The 22,464-nt window shown below is 42.8% G+C and overlaps 1 protein-coding gene across 1 annotated transcript in view; it reads right to left on the bottom strand.

The window, feature by feature from the left end:
* LOC311226563 (sodium-dependent neutral amino acid transporter B(0)AT1-like) overlaps window positions 1–22,221 on the bottom strand; it is a gene marked incomplete at both ends in the record, with an annotated part of 32,706 nt that extends 10,485 nt beyond the window's left edge. The window contains 6 exons of the mRNA XM_084311983.1: window positions 2,042–2,154; window positions 9,523–9,633; window positions 10,033–10,214; window positions 15,294–15,431; window positions 16,905–17,045; window positions 22,023–22,221. Coding sequence (XP_084168109.1) covers window positions 2,042–2,154; window positions 9,523–9,633; window positions 10,033–10,214; window positions 15,294–15,431; window positions 16,905–17,045; window positions 22,023–22,221 — 884 coding nt within the window. The remainder of the gene's footprint in view (window positions 1–2,041; window positions 2,155–9,522; window positions 9,634–10,032; window positions 10,215–15,293; window positions 15,432–16,904; window positions 17,046–22,022) is intronic.
* Window positions 22,222–22,464: the final 243 nt, after the last annotated feature.

The following is a 22,464-nucleotide window of genomic DNA, read 5'->3' as shown; positions in this document are numbered from 1 at the left end:
CAGTACAGTACAGTACATGAACCTAATAATTTGCTGTTTCATTTTATGTTAACCCTTTCATTCACTCAGGGGCGGAGCTTCCTACAGGCGATATAGGCGGTTGCCTATAGGGCGCCACCCAGAGACAAAAATGTTTACATTTTTTATTTTGTATTTATACTTTTTTTTGCTCTGCGCAGTTTTGGTGCCCGCTCTATATCTGCAACCATTATTTTTGCATAAAAGAATTTATAACATAAGGGGAAATGAGCCAAAAATCTAAAACGGTCGGTCGGTCTGAGCCTCAGCTTCAGGTGTTCACAGTCAGAACATGCTAGAGCGCTGTGCATTGATGGGTATCGGTCAAGTGTTTATAGAATTGAGCGTTGAGGAAAGAAAGACTAACGTTAGAGAACTATGAAGAGGCAAAAGCCATCCGGCCATCCAGTATAAAAAGAGAAGAAAAGAAGAAGACGAGAAACGTGCCAAGGTGAAAGGTATGCAATTTTGTACAACTTCCAAGACCTGCCACACCAAGAGCTGATGAAGGAAGCAGAGGCACTTGTACACACCTTAAACCATGGAGGGCAATCTGATTTGGATGGGAAGGAGCTGGCTCAGGAGTTGGAAAATTTGATGTGATTGATGACTTTGCAGCGAGGAAGGCCAGAAGGATTGCACTGTAAATGGAAACCAGTAGGAGCTACAGGCTAACCTTGAAGTGTGATGATAGGGAGTGGAATGTAAATAGTTCTTTAGACAAAGTGAATTAGTAATTTTTATTTATTTGTTTGTTTATTTAGCATATTATATTTTGATTATATATGTGTAACATATTTTACAATACATCATTTTCTTTTAAAGCAAATGTGCACGTTATTTTATTGTTTGTTATTGTTATTATTATTATTATTATTATTATTATTGATTGTTAGCTAAGTTGTTTGTTTGAATTCTTTAGTGTGCACTTTACATTTCTTCTTAATTTTCTTTGAAAGCAAATTTGCACATTCTTTATTGTTTTAGAGCTAAGAATAAATGTAAAGTGCACACTAAAGAATTAAAACAAATAAACAACTTAGCTAACACACAATAATAATAATAATAATAATAATAATAATTATTATTATTATTATTATTATTATTATTATTATTATTATTATTATTATTATTATTATTATTATTATTATTATTATTATTATTATTATTATTATTATTATTATTATTATTATTATTATTATTATTATTATTATTATTATTATTATTATTATTATTATTATTATTATTATTATTATTATTATTATTATTATTATTATTATTATTATTATTATTATTATTAATAATAATAATAATAATAATAATAATAATAATAATAATAATAATAATAATAATAATAATAATAATATTATTATTATTGTGTGTTAGCTAAGTTGTTTATTTGTTTTAATTCTTTAGTGTGCACTTTACATTTATTCTTAGCTCTTGTTCTTGCTTGTAAAAAATAAAGGTGCAGTACTTTACTGTATAACTGTTAACCCTTTCACTGCCACACGACAGAGGGTTAACCCTTTACTATCACACAACCGACGGTCGTGAAAGGGTTAACCTTCTGTGTATTGTCGCAGTGAAAAGGGTTAACCGGTCGGTAGCGCTGCGATGTTTTGATTTGGGGGGGGGGGGGGGGGGGGGGCGCAGGGGTGAACCTCGCCTAGGGCGCCAAATGTGCTAGGTCCGCCCCACACATTCACTCACACATTCACGACAGCAAGGCACCAACCTGCTGCCAGGAGCAGCCATAATCTAACTAGGAACCTACTAGAACCTATTTCTATGTCATAGAATATTAGTTTGGTATAATTGCATTGGTGTTTTTTAAACCAATTAAATAGGCCATCTAGATCGATATTGTACTATTGTATCAGCACAAAACATCTCTGACATATTATTGTATGTACTTTTAATAATACAAATAATTATAATATAAAATTAAAATAAATGAAAGCTCAATTGAAACGAACTGAACTGAATTTAAATGAATAGAACAAAATTGTCAGTCCCTTACTGAATGGGGTTGTAGCTAGAGAAAGAGATGAGCCCTCCCCAGGCCAGGCCAAAGGAGTAGAACACCTGGGCGCCTGCGTCCAGCCAAGTCGTCGGGTTCATCAACTCATTAACCTACAAAGCAGCAAGACATTCAGCTCTGAGTTCATATAGTTTTTTATTGCCTATATTTATTGTCTTCCTATTACCTTGACTGTATACCTGTACCTCACCTCCCCCTACTGTTATGACACCTGCATTTCCGCAAGGGGATCAATAAAGGAATATCTTATCTTATATTATCTTAGCGGTAGAGTGCTACTACTACTGCTACTACCACTACTATTGCTACTACCACTACTACTACCACTACTGCTACTACTACCACTACTACTGCTACTACTACTACTACTTTATTCCAAGACAATAGCTTAAATCTCACACCTAGGAGGGCCAATGCCCCCCCTTAGCTCCCATCATGGACAGTCCACAAGAGAGTCCATTGATCTCTCTCAGAGTTTTCTAGGTGGCAATGATGGAAACCAAGCTCATTGACCTCTCTCACATGTACTTTGATCCACGTGTTTCACTAATAAATCTAAATTGATCACGAAGATCTGTCCACATCCATACTTGATGAATCCGGTTCCACCACACTACTACCTACTACTACTACTACTACTACTACTACTACTACTACTACTACTACTACTACTACTACTACTACTACTACTACTACTACTACTACTACTACTACTACTACTACTTGTTATGGTTTGTAACCGACCCCAATCGCACAACACAAGACAGGTATGAGAGTAAGCCAAAACAGGGCAAATATTTATTATAGAACAAAAAGCGGCACAGTCCCTTTAAGGGAAAACACAAAACCACTAGAGTCAAGGCAATATGGAAAATGCGGCACTGTGCCTTTAAGAGGCGAACAGGCTAAGGGACTAAGGCTAAGGGCCAGGGCTAAGGACCAGGGCTAAGTGTCAGGGCCAGGACCAGGGGCACTGGAGAGGGGGACAGGGACAAAGGCCTGGAGAGGCGGGCTGGAGACAGGGACAGAGAACAGGGTTAAGGCCTTGGACAGGGCGAGGGCCAGAGCTGCTTACAGGGATGAGGACAGGGTTCCGACGGCGGAGGCCTGGCACGGGGATAGGGGCCCGACGGCGGAGGCCTGGCACGGGAACAGGGGCCCGACAGCGGGGGCCTGGGCACGGAGATCCTCCTCAGATGCTGCAGACGGGCAGCGCAGAACAAAGGGGTCCCAGGGGACCGGGGCGAAGAGACGCCATCCTCCCGTGGAAATAGGGAGCGATGCGCGCCGTCTTGACGTCTGGAGTGGGAACACCACTCCAGGCTTGGCACGGAGATCCTCCTCGGATGCTGCAGACGGGCAGCGCAGAACACAGGGGTCCCAGGGGACCGGGATGGGAACACGCCGTCCTCCCGTGGAATACTAGGGAGCGACGACGAGCCTCACCCCAGGAACGAGGATCACGATGAGACATCTTCCTCCCGTGGAATCGGGAGCGATGACGAGCCGGCTTGACGTCTGGAGTGGGAACACTGGAAAACCTCCCGTAGAGAATTAGAGAGCGAAGACGGTGTCCCACTCCAGGCAAACGGCGACAGGTGGTGATGGCTGGCCGTCGTCTCACGCCGGAGACGCGGCAGGTGATGGTGACGTACAGAATGGTAACGTCCAGAACTCCATGAACACTGAACACAGATACAGAGTCCAGAACTAGGCGAGTCAATCTATGAAAAAAAAGCACTTAACCCAAAATTGATACAAAAGGTTTTTCGATGGATTCCGATAGTATTGGGTGTGCTAAATAACATACTAAAAGTCGACCAAAATCGACCCCCCCGAAAGCCGCCATTTCCAAGATGGCGTCCCAGATGGCGGTGGAGATATTAAAATGGCTATATCTCAAATTGAGAATATGGTGCAAAGGATTTCTCAACTGATTCTGGTACCTCTGGGCATGTTCACTAACATACTAAAAATCTAGGAAAATACACCTTCCAGAAAGGCTTAATTTTCAAGATGGCGTCCAAAATGGCGGCAGACCAAGCTTAAAATGGCTATATATCTCAATAGAAGAAAATATATAACTATGATTACAGTTACGTGAAAACAGACAACTTTGCAAAGTCTATATTGCAAAGCTGTGATAAACGAAATGATGAGTGGTCGTTCAAAGTCAAAGGTAGAATTGAATACTATAATAGTGATCTACATGCTGCAGACTGTGTGTATCATAATGCTTGTAGCACACATTTCCGGTGTGACCGTGATGTTCCCATGGAATTTCAGCCTGATTGTAATCCAAAGCGGAGAAAGTCTGGAAGGCCAAAGAATGAGGACCAAGAACAAGCCTTCTCAAAAATGTGTGCTTACTTTGAAACGAATGATGATGGACAGCTGACCGTTTCTGCACTTAGGTGTAAAATGCAAGAGTATTTATCTAAGGTCGATTCCATCCCATATAGTAATCAATACCTAAAAACATTGCTGATGCAACGATATGCAAATAGCATATTTATTGCAGAAGGAGATGGCTTGGATTGTATTGTTACAATAAGAGAGAAAACATCAGACATACTCAGATCCTACTATAACAACACAAAACAAAACAGTGATGAAGAGTCTGAGAAGAGACACTTACTTGAAACAGCTGCAAAACTCATAAAAAGTGACATAATGACTAATGTTCCACCTGTTAATGAGTACCCGACTACAGAGACACTAAACTACAGAATGCCCTTGATTATATTCCACAATCACTCCACATTGTGTTAAAAGCTTTGTTTGTCGGTAAAGAGACAGAGCAGAAAATTGCTAGTATTGGCCACGCAATCATACAGGCAGTCCGACCACGAGCTGTCCTTGCCCCTTTGCAAATTGGCCTAGCAGTGCAAATGCACCACTTAAACCGGTCTCGGTTCATTGTAGATATGCTGAATAAGATGGGATTCTGCTCTTCCTATTCTGAACTGCAGAGGTTTGAAATGAATGCTGCAAATTGTACTGCACCAAACATGCTTGGTAAGGATATTGATGTGTTGAACACGACAGTCTTATTTGCTGCAGACAATGTAGATCATAATATTCTAACAATTGATGGGAAAGGGACATTTCATGGGATGGGCATGATAGCTGCCTTGACACCAGGACAAAAGACAGACCAAAGGATTCCGAGGTTCAGAATTAATGAACTGAATCTTGTGCAGAGGTCAAAAGTTGTGATAATAGATTATCACTTTGCCAAACACTTTTGCAGAGACACCACATTTAAAGAACTTCCAAGACTCGCAGAATGTAACAAGATGGTTGATCTGCTTTGGGAGTTATCGTTCAATTTCAAACAGCCTGCACCTGGTTGGCAGGGGATGATGCACATTATTCATAAGGGAGATGAACATCCAGGGCAGTCTTCAGTGAGATACTTAGCAATGATAGACATGTACTCCGGAGACAAAACATGCATTCTGTCAACACTGGAGTTCATTTGTGGTCTGGCATCCAAACACCACCTTGCCCCAGTAGTTACATTTGACCAACCCCTATATTGGAAAGCAGCAGAGATCATCCTAGATTCACCACAGTGCAGTCACCTCAAGTCCTTTGTCCTGCTCCTAGGAGGATTTCACACATTTATGAATTTGCTAGGAGCAATTGGTACACTGATGGACGGTACAGGACTTAAGGACATTCTAGGGGTAGTCTATGGGGAGAACTCAGTAGCCCATATGATGACAGGCAAATCAGTTCAGAGAGCATTCCATGGCCATCTTCTGGTTGACAAATGTCTTAACCGCATGATAATATCAGAAATGGTAGATGATAGTCATGAATTTGCAGCAATGGTTGAACAGTCTGAAGCAATGTATACCTCAATAGTTAAGGGTGAAATGCCATTGGAAACAGTGTTCACATCAGAGACCCTCATTACAATAAATGAAGAGCTGGGAAAAAGGAAGATGGAACTGTGTGCTAGATCCAAAACTAGTCAGTTGTGGCTAAATTACCAACACATGTTAGAAGTTGCTAGGTCACTGATAACAGCAGATCGCACAGGTTCCTGGCTTTTGCACCTATGCGCTGTTTCTGAATGCATGCCGATATTCGCTGCGGCTGGGCATTACAATTACTTGAAATCGGCACACTTTTATGTCCAAGAGATGAGTCAGCTTCACATCAACCACCCAGATGTCTTCAGACAATTTGAAAAGGGTTTTCATGTTATCCGTTGCAGCAGCCAATCATGGGCAGGCCTCAGCTCAGATCTTGTAATCGAAACAACATTGATGAGGTCATTGAAGACTACAGGAGGGATGACACATGGAAGTGGAATGACCGACAATCAGAGATCCCTTTGGACAATGTCAAAGGGCATAACATCAGAGTATAACACCGCAATGCAGGAGTTCTCAAACCAGACATACACAACATCAGAACAGCACAAGGATTCAACAGAGGCAAGGATGAAAAGGGATGCTGCTGACCTGGAGAAGATCACTTCAAAACTTGCTATATGTTCACCTTTCTTTCCAGACTCTTCTTTAAGGAATGTTGTTACAGGTGTTGTCGCTGAGGATGGAGTGAACGTGCATGATTATGACTCTGTTGGACGCAACATCATGCACAAAATGATCGGACAGCCGGCATTCACATTTTCATTTAGTAGAAAGGATAAAGCCATAACCCTTGGACAAAAATCGTCTATCAAGGTTGCTCCTGATCTAATCATTGATTCTGCACTTCTTTTTCAACGTTTCCTTATTGTCTCCCAGACTGGAGAGCTGTCATTGGAGGAGGTTATGCGTTACGAACTCAGTCCTTTCCCTCCTGCCCTCTTTGAAGCGGGAAACGTCTTCCGCAAAGCTGATAAACCACAACTAGCGCACGCGATCTGTGATCATGCAAGTGATGCAATCCTAGATTCTGTACCAGAAACGGAGCATTATGTTCTTGATGGTGGTTCACTCCTTCACCGAATACAATGGAAGCACGGACAAAGCTATGGTAAAATTGCACAGTCATATGCAGACTTCACCATCCAACATTATGGCTCAGCTACAACCATTGTGTTTGATGGCTATGAGGATGGGCCATCCATTAAAGACAACACACATCAAAGAAGAGGAAACAATATTCATCCCATTGTCAACTTCACTGCTGAGACAGAGTTCTCAGGTAAGAAGGAGGAGTTCCTGTCAAGAGATCTGAATAAACAGAAACTGATCCACATGATAAGTGATGAACTGAAAGAACGGGATTGCACTGTGGTCAATTCACTTGGAGATGCTGATGTAGACATAGTAAGGGCCGCAGTGGGATCATCTCTTCTTCACACCACGACGCTGATTGGAGAAGATACTGATCTCCTCGTCTTACTTCTTTACTATGCACAGAGAGATAGCAATGGCCTTTATTTCAGATCAGACAAGTCGAAAGCTGATGGCAGTTTTAAAGTGTACGCCATAAACCATTTGAAAGAAGTACTCGGACAGGATGTGTGTTCTCAGTTGCTGTTCATCCATGCTGTGACTGGCTGTGACACAACTTCCCGGATCTTCGGAGTTGGCAAAAAGACAGCATTCCAAAAACTTGTAAAAGGGGATCCTGTCCTTCAGGCTTGTGCCAATGCATTCACTGTACCAAACCAGACAACAGATGTGATCGATGACCTTGGGTGCCAAGCAATGGCTGTCTTTTTTGGTGGAAAGTGCACAGATTCGCTTGCAAAAATGAGATATAACATTTTCAGCAAGAAGGTTGTCTCAGCTTCATCAACGGTAACGCCTGAACGTCTACCACCAACTGAATCTGCTACCAAATTCCACTGTCGTAGAGCATACTACCAGGTCATCGTCTGGATGGGAACAGATGATGGTATAGATGCTCTAGACTGGGGCTGGAACCTGCAGGACAATAGATTTGTCCCACTCATGTCAACAATGAATGCTGCTCCAGACAGTCTCTTGAAGGTCATTCATTGTAACTGTACCACTGCCTGCAAGACACTTCGCTGCTCATGCAGAAAATATGGACTACCTTGTACTACTGTCTGTGGACCATGTCAACTTCATGAATGTGACAATCCACATAACAAGTTTCTCCCAGAGGATCCTGAAGATGATGATGAGTAGGCCTAAAGACCACAATAAGTGGGTCATTTATTTTGTGTTCAACACCAAAGCCAGCTTTCTAGGTTGAATATAATAACCAATTTTAATTTTAGCCAAAATAAGCTACAGGCAGCCATTTTGATGATGCAAATGATGCACTCCTAGCAGATATATTTAGCTAGATATTTTGCTCATTATTAATGTATAGAGGTGCCAGAATCAGTTTATAAATCCTTTAGAAATGTTTTCCCATTTCAGATACAGGCATTCTAAGCTCCCAGTCGTCATTTTGGACACCATTTTGAAAATTAAGCCTCTTCGGAAGGTGTATTTCCCTAAAACTTTAGTATGTTCCTAAGTATGTCTAGGGGTACTTGGGGTACCAGAATCAAATGACAAAATCATTTATATAATTTTTATATTGACATATATATAGCCATTTTAAGCTTGGCCAGCCGCAATTTTGGACGCCATCTTGAAAATGAAGCCTTTCTGGAAGGTGTATTTTCCTAGATTTTTAGTATGTTAGTGAGCATGCCCAGAGGTACCAGAATCAGTTGAGAAATCCTTTGCACCATTTTCTTAATTTGAGATATAGCCATTTTAATCGCCCCGGCGCCATCTGGGACGCCATCTTGGAAATGACGGCTTTCGGAGGGTCGATTTTGGTCGACTTTTAGTATGTTATTTAGCACGCCCAATACTACCAGAATCCATTGAAAAACCTTTTGTATCAATTTTTTTGGGGTTAAACCATATATTGACTCGCCTAAACACAGAACGTCCCGACAAGGACTGGAGGGGAGTCTGCAACCTATGTACTCTCCCGAGGTGATTGCAAACTCCCAACAGGTGCGTGAAGGTAGAGGATCAAGGATGTCCAAGGGTGGGGGCCGGTGAAGAGTAGAGGAGAGTAAATCATCGCAAGGGTGGGGGCTGTTGAGGAGAGTAGACGGGGAAAACAAGGTCCAGGGAACAGGCGAATCCTCACACTACTACTACTACTACTACTACTACTACTACTACTACTACTACTACTACTACTACTACTACTACTACTACTACTACTACTACTACTACTACTACTACTATAGAATAGAATAGAAGTACTTTATTGATCCAGAGGGAAATTCAGCACTGCAGATCGCTCACAATAAACATTTAGGTCGTCAAACATCTCAAATCACAAATAAATAATACTGTTGCTGCTGCTGTTACTACTACTACTACTACTACTGGCAATAATAATAATAATACTAATAATAAATAGTTATAATAAAAACAACAGAAAACGAATAAAAAATTGTCATACACCCAACATCAAAATACTGTCAAGATCTCTGGGTTGAGACATACATCTGGTGTGAAGAGGAACTGCACTCCGCTCAGGGCCCCCTTCAGGGTCAGTCCTCTGATCAGGAAGATGGTGAGCACCACGTATGGCAGAGTAGACGTGACGTACACGGCCTGCGGACGACAAACATCTCAAATGACACGGGAGCCCCAACCCGTCAATCAATCAGTCAATCAACCAGCAAAACAACCAACCACAATTATATTGCAAAGGACGCTCTCTTTTGACTTATTTTTGTATCCTGTGTCCCTCTGAGCCTCCTTTCTGTGTATTTTAAATCAGGGAGGCAGAATGTACTGAATGCCCTGATAGCCGGGGGTGCTGAACCCTCAAACTGCTCCAGGGGGCGCTGCACTGCGGGCAACCCTGTGCTCTGACCTCTCTGAAGTAACACATATATGGGAGGACTGTCTGTATGTGTAAAGAAGACACATTTCATGTACTTTGACAATAAAGTCATCTTCTTCTATAGTAGCCTATCCCTCATGCAGATGACCGATAGGTCGACCCACCTTGCCCGTCGACTCAATCCCCCTGATGGAGCAGACACAGAGGACAGTCCAGGCTCCTACCAGACACAGCACTATCCACCACTGGATCCCTCCAGACTCAGATATGGTGGCTGTGGTGTTCAGAGTCACTCTGTACCAAAAATAATCCACTGGGGAGCTCTGCTCACACTCAGGCACCAGACCTGCAGGGGGCGATAGATACACTTTTATTTGTACTGTACCTAGGGAACAGCTTGGTTAATGTTTATTTCCTATCAGTTGTTGATACAGTATAGACCACCGCAACACTTCCGGTATTCTGAAATCATGGGAGAGAGAGCGGGGGGAGAAAATGAATGAATGTGGATGAGAGCCTTGACGTAAGTGGTTGCAGCTACGGCTCTGGGGGTGCTGGAGACACGATCCAATATACTTTTATACGCCCGAGTCTCCTGAACACGGAGCGACCAATTGCATGCGCAGATTGATTAACCTAGACTCTGTGGGCAATCTGCGCATGCGGAGTTCGGGAGTAGGTGGTGTTCTAAACGCAGTGAAGGTCAATTATTTTGCGACAATGACCGAGTATAGCTATACATTATCCTGCTTATTACATGGCTAACTTACTAACAATATACCTAATTCATTTTACACCATCGACAAGACGAGATCAAATGCAGACGCAGTTGTTCTGTTGCTCCTCTGTCATCGCCGGCAGCCGACTTGATTGCACTGATGTAGTGCAGCTGTGCATAATGGTAATGCTTAGCTTTCGTGACTGCGATCAAAATGCTTGATTGTGATTGGTCAATAGCGCTCTGTTGCCCCTAACAGCGGTCATTATTGCGCGTTGCCCATGACAGCGGTGAATTATCGAGAAATAATTGGCCGCTGTCAAGTCAAGTCAAGTCAAGTCAAGAGTTTTATTTGTCACGGCATACAAGTATACAATGAAATGCGGGTGGTCTTGCCCGCAACGATGTGCAATACAGTAGTACAACATATAATGGAATCCAATAAACAACATTGTGCAATAAACAGGTAACATAGTGGGACATCACGGTATTTGTACATAAGTTATTTACAGAGCATGAAGGACATGCTAGGTCCCTTGGTAGTGCAATACACTGTTACTATACTATTTTTAAAGTGACCTTTCCTTTGTGGCCATAAGTGTGGGCGTGTGCAGCATGAGTGAGTGCTTTCTCATGTTAAAGTGGCTGCTAGTGTGTGAGCGTGCACAGCGTGCGTGTCGTGTGTGTGCTTGTGTGTGGAGAGTTCAGTGTTCTGTGACCCTCAGTGTTCATTGTTCAAGGCTCTGATGGCCTGGGGGAAGAAGCTGAGCCGAAGCCTCTCTGTCCTAGTAGCTGGTGTTCGCAGGCGTCTGCCTGACCTCAGCAGCTGGAACAGGCTGTTATTGGTGGTGAGGGTCTTTCATTATTCTGCAGGCTCTGGATTTGCACCTCTTGTTGTATAGAACCTGCAGGGGAGGTAGTGCAATACCCGTGGTATGCTCGGCAGAGCGCACCACTCTCTGTAGGGCCTTCTTGTCCTGTGCCGTGCTGTTTCCATACCAGGCAGTGATGTTTCCAGTCAAGATGCTCTCTACAGCTCCGGAGTAGAAGGACTGGAGTATCTTCCCCGATACTCTGAACTTCCTTAACTGTCTCAGGTGGTAGAGGCGCTGCTTCGCCTTTTTTACGACTGTCGGGGGCAACTGAGCGATATTGACCAATCACAATCAAGCATTTTGGCTAATGTTAAAACGCCATGTAATAATTAAGCAATATCCCACGAGAGGGAGTGCCGTTATACTGAATATCAGCACGGTCACAGGTACGAGGCCACTGGCCGAGTACTAAAGATAATCTACTGTCTCGAGTATATTGATATTGCTTTTATACAACAGTTCTACAATCGCCATTTATTAGTTATCAGTAATAAGCAGATTATGATTGGTTTGTTTATTTAATCATTTATTTAGCTCCACCAACAAATAGTTCCACAATTGCGCTCTTGAACTATAGGACCGTTGCCAGGCAACGTGCTACTTTGTATAGGTCTACACATTATCCAGTTACCGATGGACGACTTGAATTCATTTTACTGTGACTTTCTTCTCCACCAAAGGCTGCCTTTCTGTCATCTTCTAAAAGCTACCAAAGACGTTTCAAAATAATTGGAGCAACGTGCCGCGGTTCCCTCCTCTCTCTCAACACCAGCTGAAACGACTGTGTGAAATTACGATGTGAAAGTAACGGTTATTAATAGAACACGTGTACGGTGGAGTGATACATATAGTTAAAAGTCCCAGTGCTGTTTATACTGAATATCAGCACTCATGGAATGCCTCTTGTCCAATCAAATGACTTTGTTGGAACTAACTGTTGTATAATTAAGCATTACATCACGCGCAGGAGTGTGTTATGAGAATCAGAGCATGCCTAGCCGGGGTGGTTGTTAGGCCCCCCTAGGCATGCTCTAATTCTCATAACACACAAGTGGTGTAATGGCTTTTATACAATTGGCGCATTCATCCAACCTTATTGTTATACAATAAACACACATTAATTGAAGATTTATTGACAAAACCATCCGCAGAAAAAGTAGTTAAAAAAAAAGAGAGAAGTTGCCTCCGTGTGTAGAAGCAGCTTGGAGGTGCGCTGTTTCAAGGCATGCCATCTAAGAATGAAGTGAGCGTGTGTTATTGGATTGATTGATTGATTGATTGATTGATTTATTACAGATAGACAGTGCTTACATCTTTATACAATTGCCGAATTCATCCAACCTTATTGCTATACAATAAACACACATTAATTTAAGCATAATGGAGATTTATTCACAAAACCATCCACAGAAAAAGTAGGTAAAAAAAAGAAAAGAGAATTTGTCTCCCTAATAGGGAGCATGCCGTCTAACAGTGAAGTGAGCGTGTGTTATTGGAATGATTGATTGATTGAAAATTGTATTAATGTCCGCCTTGTTTCGAACTGGTTATGCTTTGGCCTTCTTTCGAAGTCGGTTATGCTTAGAGTTTGGAATCAGGGCTGGTGGTCTATCGCCCTGCTCTAAAGATAAACTCTAAGCATAACCGACTTCGAAAGAGGGCCAAAGCATAACCAGTTCGAAACAACAAGGCTTCAAAGCATGCGGTCTAACAGTGAAGTGAGTGTGTGTTATTGGATTGATTGATTGAAAATTGTATTAACAGTGAAATGAGTGTCCTTTTGACGAATGGCATCTAACAACACACTTCGTGCGATTTATATTTTGTTTAACAATGAGTCATGACCATCCAATTACATAATCCAACATTGTGTAAGCAACTAAAACATTCCACGTGACAGAATCGTTTTTGAATGAGTCGTTATGACGCTATCAATACATCCATTCATAAAGATTATTGTCCGCCATCTTGGTTTCATTCCTAAAACCACGAACGGCGGAGTGATTGTAATTCGGTTGTGGGCGGGTTCTGGGATCACAAGCGTGTATTATGATAAATAACTACGTCTAACTTGACTGTTTCAGCCAATCAGAATCAAGAAATGTGCATGCCATTGTATAAGAAAGGATAACGCATTCAAGAGCCAATGGGGTGAAAATGAAACAGTTCTGGTCTCCTAAATGGGCGGGACCTTTACACTGGCGACAGTTGCTCAGGAGGTAGAGCAGTCGTCTGGTAGTCGGCAGGTTCCCGGTTCAATTCCCGCTCCTCCCAGGCAGCATGTCGAAGTGTCCTTGAGCAAGACACTTAACCCTTAATTGCTCCTGATGTGCAGGTTGGCACCTTGCATGGTTGCCTCCGCCATCGGTGTGTGAATGTGTGAGTGAATGGGTAAAATGTGAGGAACAAATTGTAAAGCGCTTTGGATAAAACGCTATATAAATGCACCATTTACCATTTACACTGCGAGATCACTGGACAAGTCTCAAACAAACTTGTTTTTCGCTGAATCTACAAGTCAGAAAAACATTGATTTAGTGTACAAATTTTCAGAACACCTTAAAATTGGAAAGTCCGATATTTACCCTGATTTCAATAGTAAACCTCCACATCTCTCATCAGAGTGAATGGGGCTTGTGCCCTGCTCTAGTCTCTTAAAGAGGCGGGGCATAAGCCCTCCAATGCCATGCCTTGTGTAGCTCATGTGACAAATTACCGGAAGTGAGAAGGACCTGCTTAGGCCCCGTTTAGACGGAAACGCTAGCAGGTGAATCCGCAAAAATATTTTTTCGGATGTGCCTTTCGTTTATACGGAAACGCCGTTTTTACGGGGTGAAACCGCAAAAAAGTGAGACTACCTTCCAGGGTGGAATTCCTAGAAACGCAAAAGCTTTAGCTCTCGTCTAAACTGTCAAAACCGTATAAATCTGTTAAAACGATGACGAAAGGGTTGTCACGGCTCTGGTCGCGCGTACTGCTTACGTCACAGGTAGCAGGTATGCGCCAGTAGCCGAGACGTAAACAAAGCAAGTATGTCTGACTATATATCAACGGAGATCACCTGAAGGCTACATTGGCAGTACTTTTAACCCTTTCACTGCCACACGACAGAAGGTTAACCCTTTACTATCACACAACCGGCTGTCGTGTGGCAGTGAAAGGGTTAAATACACAAGAATCTGTCCCGCGGCGTGAGTGGACCCACTGTCTGAGTGACTCTGCTTTGGTCCAATCACATTCCCCATCCACAGTCTGCGAATCAGAGGCAGAGTAGGGCGGGTCTTCACAGCACGTCATGTGACATATGCGCCAATCGTGTGACAGCGAGGCTCCGTCGTTACAGCGTCGTCTGCACGGAGAATTCCACCCCAAAACGCTTGTCTAAACGTAAAATTAAAAGTGAAACCGCAAAACGACTTTTGCGGTTTCTGTTCACAAAACGCTCGTCTAAACGTAGCCTTAGTCTTCTTTTGAAATGTCTGCAACAGGAAGTAAACTTGGGTCCATTTAGAATGTTTGTGTTGTCAAGTTGAAACCGTCTCTACTCGTCTACAACTACAGTGTGACGGCAAGGAGTTTCACTTCTCAGAGTGTCACACGTGTGGAGGTTCACACTATCTCCCCCAGATCCCCTCCCCACTGACCAGGCGTCTCGACCAACCAGTAGGAGTAGCTGTTGCAACGGCCAGGACTCATACCCTCACCAGCTTCCCGCCAGTGAACACTGACAATAATGTGTTCTTAGGGACGACTGACCAAGCAGAGTGCTTAGACCTCTACACTATTTGTACTGTTATATGGATTTCAGGTTAAATCGCTCAGCCCTTGTTACCTGTCCTGTTGTCATTGAGGGGACACTGGGCCCAGGGCAGAGGGTCCTGGAAGGAGTTGAACAGGTACCACATGATCCAGGCCATAATGGTGTTGTAATAGAGTCCAACCAGGAAGGACACCAGCATGGAGGCAATGCCTATAAGGGAGGTGTATGATTGTTACTCACTACACAGTCAAGATGCAAAGTAAACAAGAATAATAAAAAATAAAAAAAGGTCACCTCTATTTTAGGTTAGGGTGGGACATTGGGTAAGAGTTTATGAACAACTTTTTAGCTGCGACCAGCAGCTCTATAGTTCACTTTGGTTGGTTCATCGGTTTGTCCACAAAAGTGGCCCCACCGTCTAGTGGCCACAGTTTACGCCCCTAGGAGGCTTGATTGATTGATTGAAAACTTTATTAACAGATTGCAGAATGGGTACAATACAGTACGGCTCAATACAAAACAACTGCTAAGAGGATGCAGACCAGAAAAAGACTTGCATATTGTTTACATCGGGATCCCCCATTTTCAATTCATCAGGACATTTATGACATACAAGACATACAGATATACAGAACTGTGTAGTAAAAAGAGATCATAAAAAATACATACATCCGAAGGGGAAGAAACTGTACATTGGTGGGAGGGGGGGACATTTACAGGGGCCAGTTTCTAATTGCAGCCACCCGTAGGTGCTCTTTGAGAGCGGTTTTGAAAGAGGGTAGGGTGTCATTTGGCATGGAGGTCAGACGTGTGTGTGTGTGTGTGTGTGTGTGTGTGTGTGTGTGTGTGTGTGTGTGTGTGTGTGTGTGTGTGTGTGTGTGTGTGTGTGTGTGTGTGTGTGTGTGTGTGTGTGTGTGTGTGTGTGTGTGTGTGTGTGTGTGTGTGTGTGTGTATGTTCTCCCTGTGTTTGTGTGGGTTCCCTCTGGGTACTCCGGGCAGTCCTTGATATGTATTTATATACATACTCCTATGCGTGGATGCATGCTTGCACATGGTCACAGTTGTATTGCAGATTCACACTTGTTTAGGTGAAAATTATGCTGAGTTCTGGTGTTGCACCTTGACCAACAAATGAACACAGAGATGTATGATTTGTTTTGACGAAGCCACGATAATATATTAGGGGGCAGCAACGGCCTGAAGGTTAGAGAAGTGGCTAAAAGGTAAAAAGTTTAAGGTAAAAGGTCAGAGAAGCAGGCTTGTGATCGGAAGGTTGCTAAAGGTTAGAGAAGCGGGCGTGATTGGAAGGTTAAAGATTAAATGTTAGAAGCGGGCGTGTGATTGGAAGGTTAAAGATTAAATGTTAGAAGCAGGCTTGTGATTGGAAGGTTAAATGTCAGAGAAGCAGGCTTATGATTGGAAGGTTAAAGGTTAGAAGCAGGCTTGTGATTGGAAGGTTAAAGGTTAGAAGCAGGCTTGTGATTGGAAGGTTAAAGGTTAGAAGCAGGCTTGTGATTGGTTAAAGGTTAGAAGCAGGCTTGTGATTGGAAGGTTAAAGGTTAGAAGCAGGCTTGTGATTGGAAGGTTAAAGGTCAGAGAAGCGGGATTGTGATTGGAAGGTTCTGTCCTACTACGATTTACGAGGACCAGTCAAAAAGCAACATGACACACATGGCTACTTACCAACACCAGTCAGGTAAGGGTTAATGGCCCGCCACACCCCCACACTGCCCTTCCGGAGGCGCTGGCCAATGGCGAACTCCAGCAGAAGGAGAGGCATTCCCTCCAGGACCAGAAGAATCAGGTAGGGAATCATGAACGCTCCTGGGAAAGACAATGTAGAGATGGATAGAATGAGCGTGACACTTCCTGTTCCTGTTCCTCAACACACAACACTTCCTGTTCCTGTTCCTCAACACACAACACTTCCTGTTCCTCAACACACAACACATCCTGTTTAAGTTTAAGTTTATTTGGATCCCCATTCTTACCACACAACACACAACACGGCCTGTTCCTGGTCTTGTTCCTGTTCCTCACCACACAACACTTCCTGTTGCTCACCACACAACACTTCCTGTTCCTCACCACACAACACTTCCTGTTCCTCACCACACAACACTTCCTGTTCCTCACCACACAACACTTCCTGTTGCTCACCACACAACACTTCCTGTTCCTCACCACACAACACTTCCTGTTCCTCACCACACAACACGTCCTGTTGCTCACCACACAACACTTCCTGTTCCTCACCACACAACACTTCCTGTTGCTCACCACACAACACTTCCTGTTCCTCACCACACAACACTTGCTCACCACACAACACTTCCTGTTCCTCACCACACAACACTTCCTGTTCCTGTTCCTCACCACACAACACTTCCTGTTGCTCACCACACAACACTTCCTGTTCCTCACCACACAACACTTGCTCACCACACAACACTTCCTGTTCCTGTTCCTCACCACACAACACTTCCTGTTCCTGTTCCTCACCACACAACACTTCCTGTTCCTCAACACACAACACTTCCTGTTGCTCACCACACAACACTTCCTGTTCCTCACCACACAACACTTCATGTTCCTGTTCCTCAACACACAACACTTCCTGTTGCTCACCACACCACAACATTTGAGTCAGACAATCTGTTCTCATGTGTGTCACCTACTTTAGAAGCTTCCAATGTATTCTTTAATGAGGTTACTGAACCCCATCACTAAGTGGTTCCAGTATTGTGCAAAGTAGCAGTGTTGTGTTCTTGGTAGAAAACAGCTGCCTCTAATAGCTTGGTAGTTGTGAGAATGCTTTGGTTGTACTGTGTAGATAGGAAGGAAGTGGAACTACCCCATCTAGCTGTGTAGATAAGAACAACCCCTCTAGATGTATAATCTCTTTGGAAAATGACAAGTTAACTACCATACTAACTAAGATATAAACCTATTAGACCTTATATATTAGGCCATATTAGGCCCAACCCATTGACCATATACATAAATTAGGGTTCGAAAATCTGTTATTTAGAACTTTTTTTTACCTCAACATTGGTCTGTTTTACTCCATTGCTTACAAACAACAATCTAAACAAACATATTGCAGACCAAATGTAACCAATGATGTTGTGCAATGGAGTAGACAAACAAACCAAATACAGAAGAGTGTATCTGATATTAGCCATGCATGCTGTAGATGACTAACCCTCAATTTAGACAACTGAACTGTATATCTCGATATCTCACATATCATAATTTCATCATGATTTCAAATTTCTTTCTTTAAAAAATGTAAAGAAAGAAATAGATTATCATATTGAATTATTGTTCCAGCCCTACATGTAGGTTTTAGCTACAGCCGACCTTCCAGACGTGGTGGAGGCACTGGTCTTGACTGACCTCTCACTCATGGTCTACAAACTCAATATCAATCACATGAACGTGCTGTACCCAACCAACTTACTGATTATCTCTTACAGAATGACCTTCTAGACCCTAATCAGGCAGGCTTCAGGACTGGTCACCCCACAGAGATGGCCCTCATAGCGGTCACAGAGGCTCCTCACTTAGCAAGAGCGAAGGGCCTCTCCTCTGTCTTGATTCTCTTGGACCTGTCAGCAGCCTTCGACACGGCCAACCATCAGATCATCCTCACATCCCTCGCAGGAATGGGAGTGTCTGGCTCTGCACTAGCATGGCTGTCATCCTACCTCGACGACCACTCCTACCAAGTATCATGGAGAGGGACTCTGTCGGCCCCCGCCCCCTTCAGACTGGTGTCCCACAGGGCCCGGTCCTTGGACCCCTCCTCTTCTCCGTTTACACCAAATTTCTGGGTAACATTATCACGTCTCATGCTTTCTCTTATCATTGCTATGCCAATGATACTCAACTCTTCCTCTACTTTTGAGCGGATCTCGGCCTGTCTGTCCGACATCTCCACCTGGATGACTACCAACCACCTCAAACTGAACTTAAGCAAAACAGAATTGCTTCACCTGCCGGCCAAATCCTCCCCGCTGACCAACCTTTCCATCACAGTGGAGAATGTAGCCGTGGCCACGTCCCCAAGCGCCAAGAACCTTGGTGTAGTCCTTGACGATCGGCTGAACTTCTCCGCTCACGTTGCAGAACCAGAACCGGCAGATTCCTCCTGAGCAATGTCAGAAGGATCCGCCCCTTCCTGACAAAAGAAGCCACTCAACTCCTTGTCCAATCAACAGTCATTTCTCGCCTCGACTACAGCAATGCACTGCTCACTGGTCTACCGACCACTGCCACCAAGCCTCTTCAACTCATTCAGAACGCAGCCGCCTGCCTGATCTCCAACCTACCAAAGTCAGCCCATGTTACCCCACTTCATAGGGACCTGCAGTCCTGCACTGGCTCCACATCGCCGCACAAATCCGCTTCAAGGTCCTCAACCTAGCATATCGCGCAGCAAAGGGAACGGCTCCCGTCTACCTCCGGTCAATGGTCTATAACTCCACACCCTCAAGACCCCTCCGCTCTACATCTTCTGGCCGCCTCAGACCCACTCCTATCAGAGCTCCGGGAGGGTCATCAAAGAGAAGCCGCCTATTCTCGGTCCTCGCTCCACAATGGTGGAACGAACTTCCCACCACAGTTAGGACAGCCGAAACATGACCAATCTTTCACTGTTGACTAAAAACACACTTCTTCAATCAATATCAGAAATGGAAAAGAAAATAATAATAATAACCTTCTTACTGTCCTATCGTGCACTCTTCGTACTATACTAATATGTCTTTATCTTTACTACTATGCACTCAACAGTGCAGCACCCAAGTTTCAACACTGTTTGATGAACATTGCTACATAGAGTTGTACCCTTCCTGCTGACTTGTCGTACAGAACTTCTGGATTTGGATAAAAGTGTCAGCTAAATGACTAAATGTAAATGCCAGTCAGGGTACCTTGTGTATACTGCACCTTGTGTATACTGTTACTTTTAGTACTCATAGTATTTATTCAGATAAAAAAAATGTATTGCCTATATTTATTGAGAGTATCGTAGAGTAACACATGTCTCACCTGTCAGTGTGTTATTATTATTATTGATAGAGGAACATATGTCTCACCTGTTAGTGTGGTATTGTTATTATTGATAGAGGAACATATGTCTCACCTGTCATTGTGTTATTATTATTGATAGAGTAACACATGTCTCACCTGTCAGTGTGTTGTTGTTATTATTATTATTATTATTATTATTATTATTATTATTATTATTATTATTATTATTATTATTATTATTATTATTATTATTATTATTAATATTATTATTATTATTAATATTATTATTATTATTATTATTATTATTATTATTATTATTATTATTATTATTATTATTATTATTATTATTATTATTATTATTATTATTATTATTATTATTATTATTATTATTATTATTATTATTATTATTATTAATATTGATAGAGTAACATGTCTCAGCTGTCAGTGTGTTATTATTGAACCTAATATGTCTCACCTTGTCCGACTGTCACTTTTATCTTTTTTACTTTTAACTTTTCTTTTTTATTCATATTTATCTTGTTCTTTACCTCTACTCTGATATTTTATTATCTATGTTTTATTGCCATTTCTATTTCCCTGCCTGTACCTGTACCCCCCCCCCCCCCCCCGCCTGCTGCTACGACACCTGTGTTTCAATAGAGGAACATCTTATCTTATCTTACTCCAATGTTTGAGCAACTCCAACGTTTTCAAACATTACGAGACACGTTCAACTTGACAACATAAACATTCTTAACGCACCCACGTTTATTTCCTTTTGCAGTGTTTCGCTAATATCAAAGCTAACAGCTGTTCCCATAGTGATGTGTATACAGCGTCGTCAAAATCCATTCAAAGCACATGTTGAGCAGGCGTGTGTAGTACAGTAGTATGTTCTTGCATCAGGTGTTCAGGGGGGCGGCAACCTGCTTTGATTACAAATGGCACCTTTACAATATACACGTCTTAGCATATTTGTGTAACCATTAGGACCTTGTCTTCTGCAGCATTCAAACAATGACATACGTACTGTACCGTACAGGGGAATGACCCGCATACTTCAAAATGTAAACATACAATATCTCACATGTAAAGAAGCCGACATAAAGGAACGGCCAGAGGGTCAAAACCCTAATAACCCTACAATGAATCATTAACGTTATACTGCAGTTCCTATCAGTCTATTCCTGTGTGGCAATGAATGAGTGAATGATTTTGTAAGTCATCCTTTCGGACACAAAAGAAGAGCGCGTGTTTCTATATTATAATGGAATGGTTGAAAAATAAAAGTTCAAATATAAAAGCCTTTGCATTGGTGTGGTTTTCTGTTATAGTGTAACTTAAAGTGCCTCGTGCATCTTGACAGGCTGTGGACTTTGTCATGTAAGTTGTTGGGTGTCTTGGTAGCCTTGGCTGTTTCACAAACGCACACTTGTTTTACATGTACAGTAGATCCAGCTGCTTTCTGTAAATTTAAACTTGATTTAAAGCATTGTGATAGTGACAGGCTGCTCACTGGTCATAAAAGTTAGGATGGGTTAAATGCAGGGTAAATTCCTGGTATGCAAGAAGCAAACCAATAAAGACATTGTAATTCTTTGATCGACCAAAGGCCATCCTCCCGATGTCCTTACTTCTCTACGACCTTGGCCCAGGTAGGTTTTTGTATTAGGCCAACTCTAGCTATATTTAACCACTATGATACTGTCACTTCTTTGAGTTTTTTTTAACCAAAGAACCCCCCCCCGCGCCACCGCCTCCTACCTCCTCCGTGACTTTGGCACAGGTAAGGGAAGCGCCACACATTCCCCAGTCCAACGCAGAAGCCCACGCATGTCAAGATGTACTGGGCCTTATTGTCCCATTTGGGCCTGTCCCCGGCCGCCTCCTTGTCCAGCCTCTCCAGCTCCTCGTAGGAGGGGATCCGCTCGTCCAGCCCCGGGTTGGGGAACTTCAGTTTCATGGCCGGCCGGCTCGATGCCTTCAAAGGAGACACGGCAGGTTGCTAGGTGATAGCGGGAGATATGCAAAGTCGCACCGCGGCCTCTGCTGCTTTACCTGCTTGAATGAGAGTGAGTGAGCGATTTACTATGTAATGTACTATGTGTAATGCTCATGTGTGTGTGTTTGTGTGTGTGTGCGTATGTGTGTGTGTGCAGCTGCACATTGTGAAGAACAAATACTTTTATGATCTTCTATCTTCTTT

The sequence above is a fragment of the Notolepis coatsorum genome, assembly GCF_963971535.1.
Source record: "Notolepis coatsorum genome assembly, chromosome: 4".
In the NCBI taxonomy this organism is placed as follows: domain Eukaryota; kingdom Metazoa; phylum Chordata; class Actinopteri; order Aulopiformes; family Paralepididae; genus Notolepis; species Notolepis coatsorum.
The sequence above is the reverse complement of the archived record's forward strand: the minus strand, read 5'-3'. Positions and strand labels throughout refer to the sequence as shown.